This window comes from Cydia pomonella, chromosome 16, assembly GCF_033807575.1.
Source record: "Cydia pomonella isolate Wapato2018A chromosome 16, ilCydPomo1, whole genome shotgun sequence".
NCBI classification, from domain to species: Eukaryota; Metazoa; Arthropoda; class Insecta; order Lepidoptera; family Tortricidae; genus Cydia; species Cydia pomonella.
Window position 1 is genome coordinate 4477237 of NC_084718.1, and position 23252 is coordinate 4500488.

At 36.9% G+C, this 23252-nt stretch overlaps 3 protein-coding genes across 5 annotated transcripts in view; 1 reads left to right on the forward strand and 2 right to left on the reverse strand.

Moving 5' to 3' along the window:
- LOC133526301 (chloride intracellular channel Clic) overlaps window positions 1-1667 on the reverse strand; it is a 95473-nt gene extending 93806 nt beyond the window's left edge. Inside the window, exon 1 of one of the 2 annotated variants that reach the window (XM_061862855.1) lies at window positions 1505-1667. In XM_061862855.1, coding sequence (XP_061718839.1) covers window positions 1505-1573 — 69 coding nt within the window. In that variant the 5' untranslated portion in view covers window positions 1574-1667. The remainder of the gene's footprint in view (window positions 1-1504) is intronic. The other variant, XM_061862857.1, reaches the window with a different exon arrangement.
- Window positions 1668-2485: 818 nt separating this feature from the next.
- On the forward strand, window positions 2486-3357 carry LOC133526304 (pre-mRNA-splicing factor Syf2). The gene has a single exon (XM_061862860.1). The coding sequence runs from the start codon at window positions 2599-2601 to the stop codon at window positions 3307-3309; it is 711 nt and encodes a 236-aa protein (XP_061718844.1). The 5' UTR covers window positions 2486-2598; the 3' UTR covers window positions 3310-3357.
- Window positions 3358-4951: 1594 nt separating this feature from the next.
- LOC133526441 (proteoglycan 4) lies at window positions 4952-23121 on the reverse strand. 2 transcript variants are annotated; one of them, XM_061863074.1, is made up of 5 exons: window positions 21309-23121; window positions 18935-19162; window positions 18206-18349; window positions 12014-12061; window positions 4952-10499 (listed from the first exon to the last, which is right to left on the reverse strand). In XM_061863074.1, the coding sequence occupies exons 1-5, from the start codon at window positions 22597-22599 to the stop codon at window positions 10474-10476; spliced, it is 1737 nt and encodes a 578-aa protein (XP_061719058.1). In that variant the 5' UTR covers window positions 22600-23121; the 3' UTR covers window positions 4952-10473. The 2 variants fall into 2 exon arrangements, with proteins under 2 accessions (XP_061719058.1, XP_061719057.1); XM_061863073.1 differs by lacking the exons at window positions 4952-10499; window positions 12014-12061 and having other exon boundaries at window positions 13001-18349.
- Between the last annotated feature and the right edge of the window lie 131 nt (window positions 23122-23252).

Below are 23252 nucleotides of genomic sequence, written 5' to 3' on the forward strand. Positions count from 1 at the left end.
GATGCCTTGTTATAAGATATCATAAGGTACTGAATATATATTATAGCTTCATGGGTAGACTCTGTCAAATGGTATGTAAAATAATTTGTATTAAGTATATGTGTAACTTTATCAATATATAGTTTATATTCATATATAGTCTCGGTTACAAATTCATTTACTTTAAAAGACACTGCACCTACTTAATCTTTCTAGTTTAACCCATTGGTTGACTGGTAGAGAATGCCTTAAGGCATTAAGTCCACCATTTGTACCTTCATGTGTTGTGCAATAAAGATTAAATAAATAAATAAAATATATCATAAAATGCCTTGCTATAACATATCTTATGGTATAATATTACTCCGTCTGTGACAGGCTTCAATTGCCATAAAACATAAAAAAAGGTTAGCAGTGTTAGGATTTAGTGCAGCAGCTACCTAAAATGGCAAGGAGCACAGGATTACAGGTTAGTTCAATAAATTATCAGATGGCCAATAAAAACAAATTAGAGGCACGTGGTGGGATTAGCCCACATTCTATTTTTTCAATAATGTTCAGATTATTTTGAGAACCTCATTGTCCTGCTAGCTGATCAGATGTGAATGCAAATTAATTTATTCTTTCATTAATAAAATAACACATCTTACCTTATAAGTTTTTTTTAAGTTGAAACACGAATGTAACTTGAAGAAGTATCTAGATAATTCTATACAATTACCTTATGAGAGAAAGAGCTAGTTTAAGTGGGCATTTATTATTGGCAGTTTTGTTTAGAACTAGTATACTTATGAACTTTTAAGATAATAGAGACAACTGGGTTTTGGCCAAATACTATATGAATTATTAAAATCATCATAACTGAAATACCTATAGGTATAGTGAAGTTATATATGTATGTAAAAATTAGTGTAACATATAGCTCACAAGTTCAAGTTCATTTACAAAACAATATTCCAAAGTAGGTATACTATGATGACATTGGTTATAAATTTATACTCATCCTTCTCTTATTGAGGACAGGAAAATAGTACATGAGTCATGATGACCAATGACTAAACAGCCACATATTGACATAAGCATAGTTTTATATCTAAAACCAGCCAGTTAGGTATGTAAATATTGAATTAACTTCCGAGAATAAGTGCATGGTTAATAAGTTACCTACATACGATAAAAAATTACGGCTAAATCACAACAAGTACATCAGAGCTCGCCAGATGGCCGGGAAACAAAACAAAGTCGCGTTGACCTACATTGCGCGCATTATAAGTGCAATAAGTGCAGTAATAATATACTTTCATGCACAAGAGCCGTGCGCGCTGCACCGCACACGACTCACGAGCGCTCCTACGCCAATAAACAGACATACACAGGCCACACAGCCTTGCGACACCATGGTAACCGACTAATCCCACTTAAGATGTTTTATGTTTCTCACGTTTGCCAACTCTTCGCCTTCGTAAGCGCGTGCCGCGTTTACGCCGACCCGATAATCTCAACATAACACGTGCATAGTTAATACCTTTATGATCAGCTCGATCTCCGGAACGTCGCCGTTCGCTGTTCCATTCTCTGCGATTTCATCCGACATCGTGAACTCAAGAAACACTTCGGTTTTAAAGAATGTACTCTTTAACACACTTTTTCACACAACCGTCACCGTATCAAAACACCGATTGACTGACTCACTTCACTCCGTTCATGTTCGTTCGGCACATAGACATACAATAATAACGTTCGGCAAATTTTTATGTGCGACTAACTTCAGGTGACTTGACAAAGTATTTGTACGAATATAAAGTATTGATATTTATATCATATCGATGATATACTTATGATTCTAGTATTAATTTGCAGCCACATTTCAATAACTACACCTTATAGTTAAACCTGTCGCAGGATTAATATATAACATATTCATTGTTCATTTTGTTCAGGTTTTTGAACGTCATTTAATGTTACACAACGAAAAAATATTCTTCACTGGCAATACGCTTTTTGACCTCTGACGTCATCGACGTCTAGTGTCAGCAGTGTTGCCAGGCGTACGATAATTGTCGTACACGTACGATAATTTAGGCTCCGGTACGATGTACGTTCCAAAGAGCATTATCGTACGCAAATGTACGATAATTTCAGCCCTTAGATGATGCCACAAAAAAAGTCTAGTTTTGGAAGCAAAATATGATACTTTCCTTGAGAAATAGGCTACAATTAGCACCTTTTGGGTGTTCGGCTCCTTGGTTTACGTCAAAAATGTCGAAATTTCCTGTAAACCGTTTGGATCTATCACCAAAATACACAAATATAAAACAGATTTTTGGGCAATTTAGACGAAAATTGTATTTTTGTTCGATTATAAATTGGACATGTAGGCTTATTTTGCAATAAATTTTGGTAGTGCATTTTTGACAGGCGTACGATAAATGTTTCATCGGTACGATAATTTTGACACTAAAGTACGATAATTTTCTTCCGCTCACCTGGCAACACTGAGTGTCAGAGTATCACATAAGTGTCAAATCGTTTGATGAGTGAGCTTGGCTTGTTTATTTGTGTGGTAGTTTTAGGATTTATACGAATTTTTGATCTATTTTGAGAGATAAATAATTAAAAATGAGTGAAGCAGAGTCAGCGGGACCTTCTGCTTCAGGCAAGGAAATGACATTCGCAGAGAAACAAGCAGAACGCATGAAGAGACTGCGCACTCTGCACTCCGCCAGAAATGAGGCTAGAACGCACAATCACCAGGAAGTCGTGGCTGAAGAGGCGAGAAACAAGCTGCCCGCGAACTATGAGGCCAAGCGACGACAGGCGGAGTGGCTCGTCGACGACCAGAAGAAACGAGACGAAGCGGAGTCACAAGGCAAAGATTACGACAGAGTTAAATTACTGAATATCTCCGCAGTCGAAGCGGAGCGTTTAGAGCGTAAAAAGAAAAAGAAAAATCCAGACCAAGGGTTCTCTACATATGAGCAAGCGACAGTGAGGCAATACAACAGATTAGTTAAAAACATGCCAACAGCAGATATGGAGCAATACGAGAAACAGAAACAAAAATACGGCGATGCGTTTTACGGCGGCCCTAACGTTATCATTCACGGCATGCACCAGGACCGGAAGGACGCTGTCGACAAGATGGTGGACGACTTGGAAGGTCAGATCGCCAAGCGCTCGAAATATTCGCGCAGACGTATTCATAACGATGACGCGGACATTGATTACATTAATGAGAGGAATGCTAAGTTCAATAAGAAGCTGGAGAGATTCTACGGAGAGCACACTGCTGAGATTAAACAGAATTTGGAGCGTGGTACTGCCATTTAAGTTAGTTGGATAAGGTTTGTAAATAGTTAATAAATGTATCATATGAAACCTTGTTTTATTTCTCCTTATTTAACCCGTATGTTTCGAACTCTTCGAGTTTGTAAGTGCGTGCCTCGTTAACATAACATGTACATAGTTAATACTTTTATGATCAGCTTGATCTCCGGAACGTCGCCTTTCGCTATTCCAGTCTATGTGATTTCATCCGACATTGTGAACTCAAAAAACGGGCCGCACCGCAATCTACAAGGTTTTTCCCAAAAAATCTTAATATATTCCAAAATAATACTTTATGATAAAAGTATAATAACAGCTTTGATGATTCATTTGAAGATAAGTCACATTTTCCGAATGTGCAATCTAATTGGAATCTTAAATCTGAATGCTTAATAAGTTGAATTTCTATTGACGCGTATGTAGTCGATAAATCATACTATGCCTCGAAAAGGGTTAAACGCTATCCTGGTTGCTAGGTTCCACATTCCTGTATTAGGTATTTGATGATTTTGTTATGATAATGTGGCAAATTCTGTGCATAATAGTACCTCGGCCACATCATATTCAGGGTATTACAATAAACAATAGTATGTACAGAATTCTCAATGTTAACTTCTCTGTGTATGGTAAGGAATTTCATACAACATAAAAAAAAATAAAGTGATTGAGCACCACCTTGTAATTGAGATAAAGTTACAAAACTTGGTGTATTTTATCAACTTAATAAGTGTAACAAAATAAGGGGGCGCCCAGTCGACAAAAAAAAATTGGAATCACCCTAACAAGAGTCCTGTCCAGGGCCCGTACATGTCATGCCGTTGACAAAAAAATTACGTCATGCTACATAGAGTATAATCCAAAATAGTCTTTTTATAATAATTCATCATTTGAAAACACGATTTTTGGCCACCACACAGTCATTTCTCGCATACAGAGAGCAGTTGTGAGCTGAGTTTGCCTACACAATTGAATTAAATTTGGAAAAATCCACTTGTTTTGCCCTGTGACTGCACGGCTAGCACACGAGGAGCAGGAAAGTTTCTCGGCCGCGAGACTGACTACCTAGGGGGTAAGTAATTAAATTATACAAAAGATCCCTATGGGTAGAAGTAAGCAGGGGCCCCCGAAAATCATAAAGTAAGATAAGAGATCGACTACCCGTCCCGCTCTAACAAAAAAAAGACTGGCAAGTTATCTCGCGGGATACTGCCGCGCCATGTTCCATAGAAACAATTAATGATTTAAAAAAAAAAAAACCGCACCCATGGCGGATATATGTAGTATGCCAAAAAATCACAAATAATTCGTAGTATAACCACCTGCGAGGATATTACGGTTTGTTTTGCGGTTCTTGAGTAATGATGATTTCTTGTTCCTGCTCCATACATTTATTTTGAAAAAAAATCGTAACTCCACAAGTTTCATTCCAAATCGTCTAAAATTCATAGGTTACCATAACAATGCTGGGCAAAACCTATTTTAATCAAAAAAACGTCAAAATAACAACTTCGGTTTCTATGCCAATGAAAGCCGAATTTCAGCCCACAGTGCGCCCCTCCTTTGATAGCCCTGCTGGAAAACCTAAAATTTTCCCCTTTTTGTTACGTGTGCCAGTGTGTGAATGAAAACAAATAAATTAAACAAATTTCAGTAACAAGTTTATTCTGATAAATGTGCAGATTAAATTACAATAGTAAGTACATAATATAAAATACATACAAGTTTATAATCTATGAACTAAAAGCTTCTGTCCAGTGACAATTTATATAAATAAATCCACAGGTGATTACTAGTTTTCTAAGCTATTTATTACACTAGGTATCATTAATACGGTAATACACCAAAGAAAGAGATGAATATACTCATATTTTTTAACGTGTGAATTTGAATGCCCTATTTATATTAATGGACGACTATAAGGCTCTAATAATTATTGAAAAATAATTTTGTTATTAATGATTACTTCTCTTATTTGTAATTGTGTAATTTAATTCAAATTTTAATATTTTTTATTTAATGTTCATTGTGTAATTTAATTTTAATTGTATGTAATAATTTTATGGGCTCTTGGCCTGAATTAAACGTTTTTATTATTATTATTAAACACAAAGTGACACATTTTCATTGCTCTTAGTGTAAATGTTAGAAAATTTTACCAATTGCTTTTCTTATTTTTAAACAATTGACTTAAGCTCTTGACTGTAATGTGCTAGACTTTATACTTTTTTAAAGTCATTTTAATTTTGTCAACACTTTGACCGCCATAATCGGCAATAGCCGACAAATGCGACAAAGTGTATTGACCATTCTTCTAAAGTTTACTATTATATAATTTTTATAATTCTAATATAATCATTAGTCATGGCTTTCAAAATTTTAAAAACTGTTATCACCTTCACCTACCCATGTAAATATTTACATAAGAATCACTGAACCCATGTAATACTAGCGATAGCGTGGAGTATTACAAAAAAAGTTACCTAACACAATACTTTCAAAGTCGAAATACAACATTTGTCCCTCTCAAAAATACAGTTCACTTTAAAGATACGAATGTTCTACATCGGCGATAAAGGAATCGTGCTAGCTGAGCGCAAAATAACTATGCGGAAATGATTATACAATACAATGCTTTAAAGCATTTTAAACTTAAACTACACTATTTCTCGGGTCCTATGTAATGGAGACCTCTTCCTAACCTAATGTACAGTCAGCATCAATAGTAGCGGATGAAACAACGCGGCAAAAATATCTGATATTCTAGATAACTTTTCCAAATATAGATAAATCTCTAAAATTTACATTCAAATGTATATCTTTTATCGTCTTCATTGTTCTACATATAGAAACATCACATTTTGTTAAACTGTTTCAGAACGGTAGATACTTTTGAAACCTTGTTTACTCTGCTACTTTTCATGCTGACTGTACAGTCAGTAAAACTATTAGCTTAGCAGCATTGCATAGGCACAAAGATGTAAGTAGGAGGGGTGCTAAGCTAATCATTTTGCTGACTGTACAATCTCCCTAAATCTGTTTAGACCACCCTATCCGAGAAATAGTTTAGTTTAAACCGCGTTTATAACCTTTGTTTGTACTCGGCAGATGGATATTATAAATTTTATGTTGTACCTTTTTGTTAAAATACAAGCGTCGTACGATTTCGGTGCTGTATTTTAAATAAAGAGAATTTGAAATAGAGGTGGATTGCCAAAAAAACTTTGTAGCCAGTAGCCATAATTTACTGCCATCTTTCGACACTTGATTAAAACTTTTTTAAGAACGCCACTTTTTGACATTTAACAAATTTAAAACATATCAGTGAAAGAATAAGGATCAAAGTCAAATGGTGTTCTGAAAGTTTTAATCAGGTGTCTAAAGATGGCAGTAAATTTAATGTAGATTCAAAATATTGTTAGACTTTTTTTTTTTTTGGTGTCGTTTTTCCACTTTTCTCAGATTTAACTAAAGTGGATAGATGTTCTCTATGCTGTACAACATAAGAGCAATTTCACCGTTTATCCTGAAAAGCAATCCACTGAGTTACGAAAACGTATGGAATTTTCGTGACTCAAAGGAAGAAACAAAAAATGAAAAACATTAAAATGTATGTAGGTACCTAACATTTTTTGTCCCAAATTGGAATTTCGTTTTTATTTCGACCAGAATGAGGAGCTCTTTAAACATACCAAATTTATCAAAATCTGACATAAAAATACAATCACCAAAAAATAAAAATAGTCCTTGTGTTACGGCAGACGCGAATAAAACCAACTGTTAAGCACAAACTAACTATAGAATACCGTACAAGGACGCTACCGTGAACATCGAAATTCAATGGTCTCTCTATCTTTATCAACCTTGCGTTTATAGTGAATAGAGTGATAGAGACGGTAACTTCGAAGTTCGCGGTAGTCCCCATACCGCTTTGTCAATAGAGCAGAGACATGTAAATATAAAGACATCTCTTTTCATAATGTGACTTATCCTTAAATTGAGAACAATAATTTTGTGCGTTTCGGAAACGTGTTTCTAATTCTATAAGTGGCATTTAGCGTTTTGAAAACTATTGGCGACTAGAGTGTAGATAATGTAATACATTTGCCAGGTAAATGACTAATAATGAGAAAGAAATGCTTTAAAACAAGTTAATTATAGTGTATCTTATAACAGCTCCATTCCATGATCGTTCTTTAACAGCCAAAAAGATGTTAATGACAGGTACTTTATTCAGTATTAAAACTTTTGTAAAACACCACAAGTATACATAATACGAATACATTTTATAATAAAGAAATTCGGAGAATCGACTAGAAATCACGGTGACTTGTTCAAAGATAATAAGGTTTTTTTTTAATCTTAAAATTAGGAGTACCCATTGTATTGTATTGTACCCTACTAGCGTAAAGTGGCCCAGAATAGGGATCATCCATTAATAACGTCACACGTTTAAGGGGCGGGAGGTCAGGAAAATGTGATCTGGGAGAGGGGGGAGTCACAAACTTTGTGACGTCAATAACTTCACTTGTAGCCAAAAACTATTTTGACTTTTTTGTTTTCGCTGTACAGCAAAATAACAAGTTTTTGCAAATTCCTAAATCAGTTTCGTGTCATAAAATTTCTAATATTGCTATAATTAAAAATAATTTTAATTCAAATAGTGATACTTCATTCGAATTGCTGATTTCGTTGAAAACAAGATTGCCAAATATGTGAAGTCACACTAGGGGAAGGGGGTTGCCAAATGCCCATGGGGTTAAAAATCATGATATTCATGTGATGTAATTTATGGATGACTCCATAGGGCTGAGTTGCATTCTCTGGTTTCAGAAGAGATCCTTCTTAGGTCACTAAGCCAGTGAAGTGAGTAAGTAATCTTAAACTCAAATATTGCTTCATGAAATTTAGTGTTGTTGTTTTATTACCTCAATACAACACAAGCTTTATTGAGGTTACTGTCAAAGAGCATATAATCACTACGTTCTATGGTTACTGTGGGGATTAGTCAATGTTGTTTTCAACTATAAGGGTACTTATTGTCGGTTGTCAATAAGACTATTTCCATAAAGCTTCAATTTGAAATCAACCTTACCGACAACCGGCAATGTGGTTTAGTTGAAAACGTCACAATTTGTGTCATAGTGTCCTCATGTATTTATTACGAGTAACAAGTACCGAGCTTGTAGAATGTAGTTCTTCATCGTTAACCTGCTGTAACTATAAAGAAGGCTGTTGTGTTACTTTAAATTGAATATTTAAAGATCCCAAACTCACAAGCGGTATTGAACCTTTAAGTCTAAGGAGAGACTTTGCCTCCTTGTGTGTGTTCTACCGCTTGTACAATGGGCTGTGCTCTGAAGAATTGTTTGACATGATGCCAACAGCCGCTTTCTATCACCGCACCGCTCGCCGTCGGCAGGGTGTTCATCCTCATGTCCTAGAACTTAAATGGTCGCGTACTGTGCGGTTTAAGAGGAATTTCCTCCCGCGAACGCTTCGGCTGTGGAATGAGCTTCCTGCCGAGGTTTTCCCGAGGGGCTACAGTATGGGATTCTTCAAAAAAGGAGTGTACAGGTTTTTAAAGGGTCGGCAACGCGCATGTAATGCCTCTGGTGTTGCAGGCGTCCATAGGCTACGGTGACGCTTACCATCAGACGGGCCGTATGCTTGTTTGCCACCGTCGTGGTTTAAAATATATATATATATATATTATCCGTTAAGCCAGTGGTATCTTTTCTGTACTGACACCCCTTTGACTTACTAGGGAACTTGATTTTACCCATCCTCCATAATTATTAATATTCTTTCTTATAGATCTTTGTTCTCTTTGATTAACTTATCACCCCTGTAAAATACCAGTTTTACCCCCACCGGGTTTAATTACCCCCAGGTTAGGAACCACTGCGTTAAGCTATAAGTTTCTCTCTCGTCTATATGCGACAGAGTGGTATAACATGGCTCAGGCAAAAGGTTAAATGACACATGGTAATTTTACAGTTTGACCTATTCAAGTTCGAAGAATGTAGGTATTTTAGTAGTTCTATTTGTTACGGTAAATAAACATGTTTCTAATATGTTTGAACTGAAATAGGAAATGACAGAAATAATTAAAAGAAACATTCATATTTATATTAAAAAAAAACTAATTGGTCAATAAGTTTCATCTAAAACCAATCTTTTCTGCTCGGTAAATGAATTAAAGCCTGACCAGTAATACGTGATCACGCGCCATATTGCGGAATTTCATTGGAACTAAATTTTTCACACTAAACTGAACTGTCACCCTATACATGAGAATAACAGCGCCCTCTTGACAATGATCATACATTTCTGGTCCGGCTTTACCTATGTGGGTTTCTCGCTAAGATACACAAATTATGACTTCAATATTTTGTGGTCAATCACTCAGTCACCAACTCACCATAAACCGTGTCTATCAGTCAGGTTGGTCTAACTAGAAAAAGTTGGCAAATATTTTCGATTAACAAACATTCACCCTGTGTAAACAAAGTCGTCTAATCATAATCAAGGTAAAATACTGGTTTCACGTAAGGTGTTTGTGGAAGTTACGTAGCTTACGTAGCAGGGGCGGCGTTTGGCGTAGGCGTACGCGACGCCTACGGCCTCGCGCCCAATGGTTTATGCATAATTCGGACACCAGGAGAGCCTCGCAAAATGTTCCTTGCCCACATAAAATTTTGGCCTTGAGCCGCCACTGTTACGTAGCGTATAATGAAACCACGCGTAGCGTATGATGAACCAGTTCATCCGTACCTTATTACAAATACATTTAAGTCTAAAATCGTCTGGCAGTGTCAGCCAGGTCTTGTCGTACATAATTCCCTATTCACCTTAAGTGCAGCAGTTAACGAAAATAACAACAGTTATTCGCATTTGGTAACAGCACTCATTGAGAATAGGAAAATACAACGATATTACAAAATTTGGAATGTGAACTCAAAACTGTAGAATTGTAGATGAAAATAAGAATATATCAGACTTGTAATAATTAACCAAATGCGAATATCACAGATCGGTTTCGACTTATGTACACACAAAGACGCACTTAAGTAACCATTTGTAGTTTCAATAAGGTTTACTAATGGCCGTTTAGTGTGTCTACGTTGGTACTACTGCACTTAAGAGAATTCATGTCTGGAGCGTCGCTCATAACACCCACGAACGAACAATTTCTGAAATTTAAACAATCAATTTCAATAAAATGCCAATTTGTTAGTGACGTGGCTGCGGTCTGTTCCTTTCCTGATTAAAATCAACAGATATAAAGGTTTTCTTGCAACTACACTTATTTAACCTTATGAACGCCACTGTCTTCTATACATGAGGCTGAAGGCATAGGGAAATAAGTGAGCATATAATGCTCACTCCATACATCAGTTCTTTTACCAAAACGCTTATTTAGCGCTTTAGAGTCATAGTGGATTTATCAGTACCACTACTTGACACTAAATGTCACGGGTGTCGTGGCCTCGTGACTGACAAAAAGTGTATTGCTCAACAATTTACAACTAATATTAAAAGCAGGAGTTGAAAATAGAATTGCGGTTAGTTCAGTAGCATTAGACTTTCGTTCGTCGCGACGTCTATTGTCAAGTAGCAGTACTGATAAATTCGCTACTCGACGCTAGATGTCGACTACGAAAATAATAAAGGTTTTGGTAAGAAAACTGATGTAGGTATGGAGTGAGCACTATGCTGATGGTGACCGTAGGAATTTTGATCGCTACTATTTGTACGGACTTCACACTCAATAACCGGTATTTCAATACCTATTTTTATCGAGGTTAGTCCAACAACATCTTCCGCTATACGCGGGAAAAAAAATAAGAGTCCAATTTCTAACAGCCTAACTATTCAGTAGCGTTCCAAGGATTTAAACATATAAATAAATCAACAAGTTTCTAGCGACATCTATAATGTTATGATAACAAAACAAGGTTACAACCAAAATACAATAAGCAATACAAAAAATCATTTACAAATCTACGTCATACACTATAGACACGAGCTTATAATTCGTTCATATGCACCATACATTTATTATTCAATAACAATGGCTATAAAATGACAAATCATGTATGAATGTGTATAATTAAAATGACAAATAATGCATGGATATGATTCATACAAATGATCAAAGCCTTAATGAGGAACAGAGCACAGTCATATGTCACTGTCGCGTCTCAACAAAGTCCTTTATTAATTAAGCTGATTTAACCTTTTGAACGCCAAGAACACCTAAAGTCGTCGTTACTAGTCGTGCCCACAGCGCCAAGGACAACTATAGGTATCATGGCGGACGCTGTCAAAGTAACCTTCACACTTTCGCGTATGGTTTACATTAGCTCCCTTGCGCCCGGGAGCTTGGCGTTTGAGTGATATTTGTGTTTACAACATACATTCGACATACACAGCAAGACATTCGTGTTTGTAAGAATTCCCAACTAACATGTACCCACTACAATAAGCAATGTTAACATTGAGCTTGAACTATATGCATGTATACAGTTAAAGTTAAGGTCAAATGGCGTAAAAAGAACTATTGTATGGAATTTATTTTCCTTCTTACCCTTAGCAGAATAGTTTACCTTACCCCAACGGACCTTTGCAATTTTAGCTGACATGTTCGTGCTGGTTTACAACTTCGCTAATGTAAATTAGTTTTAGCTAATGTGTATGTACTTACTCCGGCGTCCTGGCATCAGGCGCACTGTGATCCCCTCGTGAGCTCGAACTGCAGGAGAGCACATGATTAATCATACTTTAGACTTAATAAAGGCCAGAGCCGACAAAGGTATAAAATGAACCTTAATACATTCTAATAAAGTTTACTATGGTGACAGCTATAGTTATTGGCCCCTCCATAGTAATTAGGCAGGTACACAGAGCGAGAATACGCGCGAGGCAATTTCGTCGGGCTCGGGCGAGGAAAATGCGCGCGCCGTCTCGGCCGAGGCACGTCTACACTGGCCGTAGTGTGCGCGAGGAAATTGCCTCGCGCGTATGCGCGCTGTGTGGAACCGCCTATTGGCCACTTCTAAAAAATTAAAAGCAACAAGGCTATAGAAATTTTATTGTTAGGAGTGGCCAATAACTATAGCAGTCACCCTATTGTTCGTTATATAAAATAGTCATGGCGATCAAAAGGTAAAAAAATCACGAATATAGCAAAACATTCCACTGACAACACTCGTTAAGGGATGTTAAGAGCAAAACAAAATCACAACTTACCTGGGGAATTGTTATTTTTTGTTTTATTTCATACCACCTACTTAATAATATTGATTTAGGTAACTAGTCTAAATTTATATATTTTTTTTAAAGGATAAAAATCAAAAATATCATTAATAAACATTTTACTGTTCGAGTTAATTGTCTGGTGTGTCTGTATATACTTAACACTGACAAAATAATGCTTAAAATACTTCCTACCCCTACTCCTCTTATTTTTATACGCCATTTTCTTTCCACACGTTCCAAACATTTACCCCCTTATTCATAAACGTGTACTAAAGTTACGATGCCGCTAATAATCGTTTGTCCTTTTCCGACGTATTGGTATGATGGAAAGGGACAAACGATTATTAACGGCATCGTAGCTTTAGTACACGTTTATGAATAAGGGGGTTAGTAGTTCAATTGTTCAGTTAAAAGGTGTCTTAAAAATAACTCGTTTAAAAAGTAATCATTTATTCTCAATATACATAAATTCATTGATCACATAATTAAATTTACACCAGACTAAACAAGATAATATTTAACACATTTGAACCTATGCAATAATAACAAATCAACAATCTAGCCTACAATTGTTTATTCTTATTTTTAAATGTGTAAAAAATATTGCATAGAAAAGCTAATACATTAACATTACACACTTTTCTTAGATAATTGTGATAATAAGTGTAGATGATTAATTCTAGAGCAAACTGCCAATCTCTTATGAAATCTCTAATTATAAATACTTATTTGTAAAAGTTCAATAAAAATGGTAAAGCACACTAAAAGGTGTTGGTATGAGGATACTATTGTAAATGTAACCGCGGCCGGCAACAACGTCCCTTTGTCGCTTGCCATAAGGATGCCTTGATAAGGTATTTTTTTAAAGATACAAGCAATTCTCGTCCTTATGGCAAGCGACAAAGTGGGACGTTTTGCTGACCTTGGTCACAAATATTATCAAGTAACCCTTAAATACGTGAAGTAGCAATATTAATACTGAAACCAGCCAAGTGCCAACCATGTTTTCTTGAAATTAACACCGATAGAAATTCTTAATAGGGAGTATTACTGCAATGCTCTGCCGCCAGATTGTCGTAAACCATAGAGTAACTTCTACATACTGTGTATGGAGTGTGTAATTAAGAGGAGTGGCATCTCTTATGGTAGAACTGTTGCAAAAGTGTCCAGCTGTCAGCTATAAATAATAGTTCCAAATCTCTCCAGAGTAGCGCTAGAGTAGCTAAGAACCTAGGCGTTATTGACGGAGTGAAGTGCGCTGTCTATGATTTGATTTTTTTGTTCAAGTACTCTAGGTATTGTAGCGCCACCTATTTAAAGTTTTTTGATGACACTTTTTGGTATATGGAGATCTCCACCTTCCGTAATACTGTGCCTTAAAATTGTTTTTTGACAAGTTTTCATAGATAATAAAATATGACGTTGATGCACAAGGCGTTTTGTTTACAGAGGGCCTACCGGGAAACGCGAAATTCGAAATTTAGTTATCTCCCTCTTTATCGCTCGAACATGTAAGAGTGATAGAGGTTAGATAACGAAATTTCGATTTTCTTGTTTCGCGGTAGACCCTCAGGTTGTGATGGTTTGTGGTAGTGGCGGCCCCTGCGCAGTTTCACATAATATTCCCTATTTAAAGTGTGTTCGACACTTGGGTTATTTTAGTAAATATTTCAGGTTGTGGTGGATTGTGATAGTGGCGGCCCCTACGCAGAGTTTCACATAATATTCCCTATTTAAAGTGTGTTCGACACTTGGGTTATTTTAGTAAATATTTCAGGTTGTGGTGGATTGTGATAGTGGCGGCCCCTACGCAGAGTTTCACATAATATTCCCTATTTAAAGTGTGTTCGACACTTGGGTTATTTTAGTAAATATTTCAGGTTGTGGTGGATTGTGATAGTGGCGGCCCCTACGCAGAGTTTCACATAATATTCCCTATTTAAAGTGTGTTCGACACTTGGGTTATTTTAGTAAATATTTCAGGTTGTGGTGGATTGTGATAGTGGCGGCCCCTACGCAGAGTTTCACATAATATTCCCTATTTAAAGTGTGTTCGACACTTGGGTTATTTTAGTAAATATTTCAGGTTGTGGTGGATTGTGATAGTGGCGGCCCCTACGCAGAGTTTCACATAATATTCCCTATTTAAAGTGTGTTCGACACTTGGGTTATTTTAGTAAATATTTCAGGTTGTGGTGGATTGTGATAGTGGCGGCCCCTACGCAGAGTTTCACATAATATTCCCTATTTAAAGTGTGTTCGACACTTGGGTTATTTTAGTAAATATTTCAGGTTGTGGTGGATTGTGATAGTGGCGGCCCCTACGCAGAGTTTCACATAATATTCCCTATTTAAAGTGTGTTCGACACTTGGGTTATTTTAGTAAATATTTCAGGTTGTGATGGATTGTGATAGTGGCGGCCCCTACGCAGTTTCACATAATATTCCCTATTTAAAGTGTGTTCGACACTTGGGTTATTTTAGTAGATATTTCAAGCATCTAAAAGGGTTAAAAAGTACGATATTGAATTATGGATATTTAGTATGACAGCGAAGACTGAAAACTTTGTGTTAATTATACGTCGTCAATGTTATTCACGTCTTTATATCGCGTTTCTAGCGATGATAGGATTGATAAGTTATTTTAGTTTACCTTTACCACCATCAAACTATCCTAATTGTGATTTAAGTAGCTTTTGTGTTGTGTGATATTGATATACGACAACAGGGCTTTTGCGAGCTGAGTCATACTCAGTGTCACAACACAATCTCACAATACTACTGGGCGACTTTCAAAGGCGTCGCCAGGGGGAGACAGCTGCCTTCTAGATAATAAAATGTGTAACTAAATGTATGCCCCTCCCCCTAACCTTGGCCATCGGCCATATCAACTGCCGCCCCCTAGCCCATCAACTAAGCGACGCCCATGGCGTCTTTCAAGACGAGATGAACCCCGAATTATACTTAATTTTTTTTTTTAGAAAACTTCAATATTCACTAGCTGTTATTGTTTTTGTATTGTTATAAGTTCGCCTTTGTAATAATGATGAGTGTTTTATTTCCTATTTTGTTTTCATTTTTGTACAATAGAAGAGTTTTACTACTACATTCCATAAATCGAAATTAATTACATAGCAATTTGATGCACTTTTAAGGCTGATCCCATATCCCATAATGCGTCGTCCAGTATGGCCTACATATTCAGCTCGCAAAGTACGGCATGTCTCACAAAAAAAAACAGTTATCTTCTAATGTTGTTCGGCCATAAAATGCTTATTGACCAAGTTCCATGAATTGATATCAGTGAAGTTATATATGTACGATATGTTAAAAATCTATATTTAAATCTAGACTAGTAAGGCAAAGTTGAATATATGTTATTTACTAAATGTTATATGATAAGTCTGATAAAAAAACTGCAATTTACTACATAGTAAAAAATAAAGCATTATAATGTCACCATTAACCTGTATGCCAATACATGTCACCTATGGTCGTTAGAAGCATTCCTCTAGCAAATATAACTGCATTAGGTATGTACCTACCTACGTCAAATCTCAAAGTATGCAATATTGCATAGAAATTTAGAAATACATCGGTATTCTCAAGCCCGGCATTACTTTTAACAAATTGTGTTCGAACATAGATGCCTACCTATTGAAACCCTATTTTTTTTCAACGTCATACGGTTCCGAACCACTTTAATACGTGACAACCCGATATTGCACACTCAATTCTCCGAATTATTGTCTTTATTTTATTACTTACCTTTTTGTCACGTATAGGTGACGATAAGGTGTAGTGGCGATAAACCGCTCCCTTCCGACATAAAGCCCTACTTCTATCACAGTTAAATATAAGAAAAGATATATTTTAGATATTTATTAAAACCTATCATGAATGTCAGGAGGTCAGCTAGTTTCCCATTAAAAAGTAAAAAAATATTAAAATCTTAGTAGCATAATGGGAATATCGTAGCTACGTTAGTCCATCTTTAAAATTTGATTTAGGGATTAAAAAATAATCCACAGAAACAAGGTATCTGGTAAATTGTCAAACGTTACTTTTACTGGCAATATCCTTAAGAAGGTTAAGTATTATAGTTGTGATGTTTTAATTTTTTTGCCTTAACATGTTTTCTAACATAAGTGTTTTATGTCCCTCTTGCGGCATGATGCCTTGAAAGGGATCGAGATGCCGCCTCGAGGCTGTGCGAAAATTTAAAATATTGCTTTGTCGCACGAGGAGATCTAGTTTTGCAATATATATTGTTGTGCGTTAATCACTCCATTTAAATAAAGTTGCGTCACTTTAAGTTTTAAATTTGTGCAAACTGAGCAATATAAATTTGAGCAATAATAATTCTTTTATCTGAAAAATAAATAGTTTAGGAGACTTTTTGGCAAGGCGCAGATAGTCTAAGTGAGATCTCGTGATGTCTCAGTGACAAGTTAAGAAGTGATGTCTCAGTCAATTTATACACGAAAACAATAAATATACCTATCATCGATACCAAAACTAACAATTCTAATAATCTTTGTAAATTTCATATAATAACCATAATATACAATTAAAGCGGCCCTAACAGGCAGTGCATTTAACAAACTAAGAACTGTTTTTAATACACAATATTCGTTTTCAACAATAAGTAGGAAGGCCTCTGTATATTCGCGTTACCTATGTATTTCATTTAGAATTTTAACTATGCGTATATCAATTTGTTTTCTTATTTTTAATAACACCATTCAAAGAGATCTAAACATTATTATTAAAGATGACCTTTCAATCTTTAGATAAGCTACTGTTTCATAAACCTAAATGGATGTATATCACGAACGTTTCACACATATTTCTTTGGCCACATTTTTGACGAATTCATTACAATTCGATGGCATTTCTAGTCGTTTGGCAGTAATCAGGAATGTCTACCAGACAAGCCAAACTATCATCACAACGTCAAAACGTTATAACTTCGTCAAAAATGTGACGACGTCAAAAACAAAACGCTCTGACCCAAATAATATTCAGTATGAAACAAAAGCCTATCTAGTGATCAAAACTCAGTCTTATTCTTATTTTATTCCAAAGGCCACTAGTTTATCATTTATCACTATGAATTAAGTTACCCCAATATTCAATTTTCGTAGCAACCCTAAGAAACAATTATTCCAATACTTTTACCATCACAAGGAAAAGGAATTATTTCCTGTCTTCATCTGCTAAAACTGCCCATGACAAACCTTAGCAATATATACACATAAGATAGGAATTAAATGTTAATCCAGTCAAAACATTAAAGTCATGCAAAAAATCCACTCGTCGAAAAGTTCACTTCACTGTAACAACACAAACTGGGTAAGAAAATACCAACTCACTTTAGTGATTCTATGAAGTTCATTAGTTGGTATCTTCAATGTTAATGCAGGTCACAGGCACATGCTAGTTAATAGTCTATAAACACTTGGAAAATTCTCAAGAACACGTGACACATTTGGCTTAAAGGACTCGCATCCGGGCCACAATTGTTTTTTTTAACAGCGTAAATTGTCCATAGCGTCAGTTATGTTTTGGTCCCTGTTTCTGGTTTTGTCTCGGAAGGAGCCGAAGCCGGAGTCGAGGGTGAGCGCGGGCGACGTACCTATGACGATGCGCGGCATGTCGCACTCCTCGCACTTGTCCAGCAGCGGGTGGTTGAGGAACGTGCACATGTGGCACTTCCACGAGGCCGGCGGCCGCTGCCCCGTGTAGATGTTGTTGTAGAAGTTGTCGGATTCTTCTTGCTCTGAAATGTGCAAGCGTCCGCTTTAGTTCTATCAGATCATTGTATAATAATCTGAAATTAATACAGACTTCACAGTTATAAATCTCAATAAGATCTACTTTGGCGCAGATACTGGTGACTTGACTGACTGCCATCTGACCTTATATCCTGGAGTTAGCTGCGGTAAATCCGGATTGCTAACAAAGTTTTTGTTCACTGAAGGAGCGACTGGTAAAATATCATATTTTATTTCGTATAATAAGTTTTAAGAAACTTATGAGTACGACTAAGGGATCAAACACACGAGCACGACCTCAGGTTTGGAATCCTCAAGCCTTAGGTAATACATTCTCTAAGAGGCGTATGTTCCTGTGTCAAGTTATGTTATTAAGCCTTACTTACGGAGCAGACTACACGTTTAGTTAGATGATCGCACATGTACCCTTCAGCGTTGTACATCATCCCTCAACTGTAGTCATTACACTGGTTGGTGATGGCAACGGTGCAAGCTCGCGGACTTTGCGTCAACTAACAATTTTTTTTTCTTTTTTTTTGTGTAATGTAAATTGTGTAATTCAGATCAAGTACCGTATAAATAAGCCTTACCTAAACTCGGCGCAGACAACTCTACACGCTTGGTTAGATGATCGCACTGTGCCCTTAGGCGTTGAACATCATCTCTCAACTGTTGTCGTTGAGCTGGTGTTGGTAACGGTGCCGACAGTACGCGAGCTTCTCGAGTCAACTGCGCGAGGCGTGTTCGCTCCTGCGCTAGGGCCCGCGCGAGGCGCCCGAGGCGTTCTTTTTGACGCTCGATGAGGGAACGGTCTGGAACTGTTTAGGGCAATTTTAACACCGTATGAATTATTCATTCTCATCAACAGGGCTCGACCTTTTTGTGAGGATGGCGTAAAAATGACGTCATTTTGAACACAGAATCACAGCCCATAGCCGACAAAGGTTACATTATAAAATGAACCTTAATGTTAATAAGGTTTACTATTGTTATATTGCGTGTTATATTGAAAAAAATATCGTGGCGGTCAAAAGGTTAAGGTAAAGTTTGGTTATTTTTTACACTGTAGTGAAAAAAGGTTTAGTTTTTAAACAAATAACAGTAGACCCTACTCATAGTGTTGTGTTCCTGCCGGCGAGTAAGGTTGCCAGAGCTCAACGAGGGTGCGAAGTGTTAGGGTCGGCAACGCGCATGTAACTTCTTTGGAGTTGCAGGCGTACATAGTTCTAGTTCTACTTCATTACTTTTATCTTATCACTCCCATAAACTAAACGGATATACTGGATATACCTATGTAATGATAAAATTAATAAAATACATAAAATAAAATAGCCTTTATCACTGAGATAGAGTTCAGTTATTTTTAACATTAGATTATATCTCGCAACTCAGTTTGCCTTCAGGCAAAGGCCTTCTCTAAATCTCTACAGTTGGTCCTGTCCATAGCCGCTCTTCTCCAAAACGGTCCCACTGTTAGCATTATTTCATTCCCACCTGCAGAACTGTGGACTTTTCTTACAACGATATCCTCTAGGGTACCAGTTTGTAATTTATTTACTCCAGTTTCCTTACATTACATTACTTACATTATAAAATTAAATAATGTTTGAGTAACTCTGGGACACATCTGGGATAAACAATTTCTAACAGTTCTATAAAGGTTTTATAATGATAATGAATCTTTTTGTGCTAAAAATCATTAAAATAGTATAAAGTGCTTCTTAGAAAGATATGTAAACACTGAGCAAAATTGGTGCTTAGAATTTGGCAGGTAGTTTTGTAGGTATTTACTAATGTGTTTTGAAGAATAGAGATATTATCTATAAGTTATAATAACTAATTTTAATAATCCTAGCAACTGCCAAAACATGCATGTATTGAACAGCTACAAGAAAAGGTCACCCTTGAATGATGTAAAAGTAGTCAGCAACCCACTCATTTTTAATGCATATTCAATGAGACAAGACAAATCCAATAGCAACATAGAGAAAATAGAAAGGGAGAAAGCTAGTAAGACATCAATATTTACGAGTAAAACCAAGGATACAATAATTGATCTTCTCATGTTACTGTCTTAAGGTGTGTTCAAAACAATGCATAATGTAAACAACTTTAATGCAGGCTAAGGGACCACTAAATTACTAAATGTTATTACCATGTTAATGACTTTATTTGTAATATTTAATTTACGTTTCAATGTGTTCATTTTTTATCTGACTAAACTGACATATATAAGACTGTAATTTTTAATATGTTGCATATTTTAGTTTAAATTATGCATGATATTATAAAATTGTGATTCATTTTGGTAGCTTGTAAGTTAAATATCACTTAAATTAGTAATATTTCCGACATAATTGTAGAATTGTTATGGAATAGATTATCTTAAATTATCTTGTTAATATTAAGCATGGTTTGATAAATTGGGTAGAGGATCGGGCAATTTAACTGTCATTGATTTGAAAATGGAGCTTAAGTTAATCACAACATTTGGTGCCTATAAAAATGTGTACATATAGGGAATTTGAAAATGCCATCATTTTTCTTCTTCAGTTGTTCCCTGAAAACTGAGGATTGAGATATGTTCTGTAGAAGAGAAGAGCAGTTTCCTCTATAGGATGTACGGCCGATCATGAAATCTGCCATATCATTCTTAAACTTCAATGTTTAATGCCAAGCGTTTTAGGCATATCTGTATATGTATCACAAGTAGGGTGTTCAAAGCTTCTTTAACTAAGCAAATAATCAGAATTAGGTAAAATGTTGAATTTAACTAATAAAACAAAAAAATATGTTTATTGTCCTCGCATTGTCCTGGCATTTTGCCACAGCTCATGGGAGCCTGGGGTCCGCTTGACAACTAATCTTAAGATCCCAGGAATTTCATGATCTGGCGGAGTTTGTGATTGGCTACTGACATATATATTGTAAAGGTATCAGTCATCTTAAATGAATAGTACTCACCATGTGATGATTCTGGCGGTGCAGGCGCGGCGCGCGTCGGTCTTGGTTCCAGACGCTCCTGCGTGGCTGCTGCAGCGGGCGGGGGCGGTGCCCGACGCCGTGGAGGCGCCCGCGCTGTACTAGGACTCACCGTCACCAACACATGCCCTTCAAAATCATCCTCCCTGTCTCTCACTGGACTAGCCATGTTTGATGTTGGTGTACAAACTGTCAAATTTACAGATGTTATGGGTCTCGGACTATGAAAATCTTCTAGCCATGGATCATAGCCATAATCCATATGACAGTTAACATTAACTGAAACATTCACAGGAAAACGATCTGGTCTCTCTGAAAACCCTCTTTCAGGTCTGTATGTCCCAGGAGTTGGTTCTTTAGGGGGTTCCTGTTTTGGAGGGGCTGGTGAGACAGATCTACACGGCTCACTCTCTACATGGGGCTTAAATGCAATATCTGGATTTGGTTTGATAAAATCAAGTGTGTTCGGCCGTTTTGGTTTCTCCTGTACCAGTTCACTTGGTGGTGGTGAATCTGTTTCCAAGGTTCCCTCCTTTCCTTTGGGCTCTTCTTTGTTAATAGTCACTTTTGGTTCCTCTTTATTAATAGTTTTCTTGCCTTTACCTTTCTCTAATTTCTCATGTAAATTGCATCTTACTTTGTTACTTTTAAGTATTCTATAGTTTGTGCTCTCTGGCTCAGGTGGGTTAGACTGAGGTGTACTAGCTTGTTCTTTAGGTGTTTCATTTGATAACTCCAAGTCACTTGGTGATTCAGCACTGTACTTAGCACAACAGTTGTCAATGTTTATGACCGTGACTGGAGAGGAATTATTGACATTTTCCTCTTTGATAAAGGCTTTAGGTTCAACAACATTTTGATTAGCATCAGTGTTTACCTTATTGTTTTCATTCTCATCTGTAATGCATGTGCTTAATACAGCTGTTTGAGGCGCTTGGCAAGTGACAGCATTAATGGCAGTTAGTTTAGGGGCCTCATGCTTGAATATGGGCTGGTTGCGGCACTTGGCCGGGGTGCTGAGCTTGTGCTCGTGGTGGCGCGCGGCGGCGGACGAGGACGCGTGGTACGCGTGCGTTAGGGAGGCCTTGACTTCGCTGTGCAGTTGTGTCTCACAGGCTTGTTTGTCGTGGCAGTACAGCTCGATGGTGCTAGACACAACATGGTCGGGTACGCTCGGGAACTTCTGCTTGAGCTCGTGGAACAATTGCATAAGCGATATGTTAGTGCAGGCACAGGCGGAGAGGCTGGCGGCGCTCTCGGTCGGGGCAGACATCGCCGCCCATCCTCGCGGAGCCTCACGCCGCGAATTGTGCCCTGCCCAGGACACCGGAGAGCGCGCGCGAGCCGCCGCGCATCCGGACGACACTTATTTACACACTAAACAGCTTATTTTCGAGTACGTGACGTCACAATCACTGAAACCACTTTTGCACCAGTTACGTATGCTTTCTCGCACTTTCGCGGCCGCCAATAATCATGACTCGTTAATATCTACGGTACACATGTGACGAAAACGAACTCGTAGCGATACAAGGTTGATTTTTTTACATCTTTTGTTATCATTATGCCAAAGTTATTTTTCTACAAAGAATTGCAACATACTGCGTCATGTTCAGCTTAGTATTACTTAATTTGTACGCACGTCTAATAAATGTAATGCTTTATAAAGTAACACTTAAGCACTCCAAAAAAGTACAAAGGCAGTAATTATTGTACCCAAAAATAAACTACGAAAATCGCAGACATGTCAATCGGTTTCTGCCATTTTCATTTTTGGCAATAGACTAAATAAGTATTCTTTTTTGCTTTTTACTTTTTTCTCACAATACAGAATCCAGTTTTTTTCATCAGTAATAAAAGAAAATGATTAAGGATATTTCTCTTTTAGTCTTCATCGCAAAGGCCTAATATTAAGTTTTTATAGAC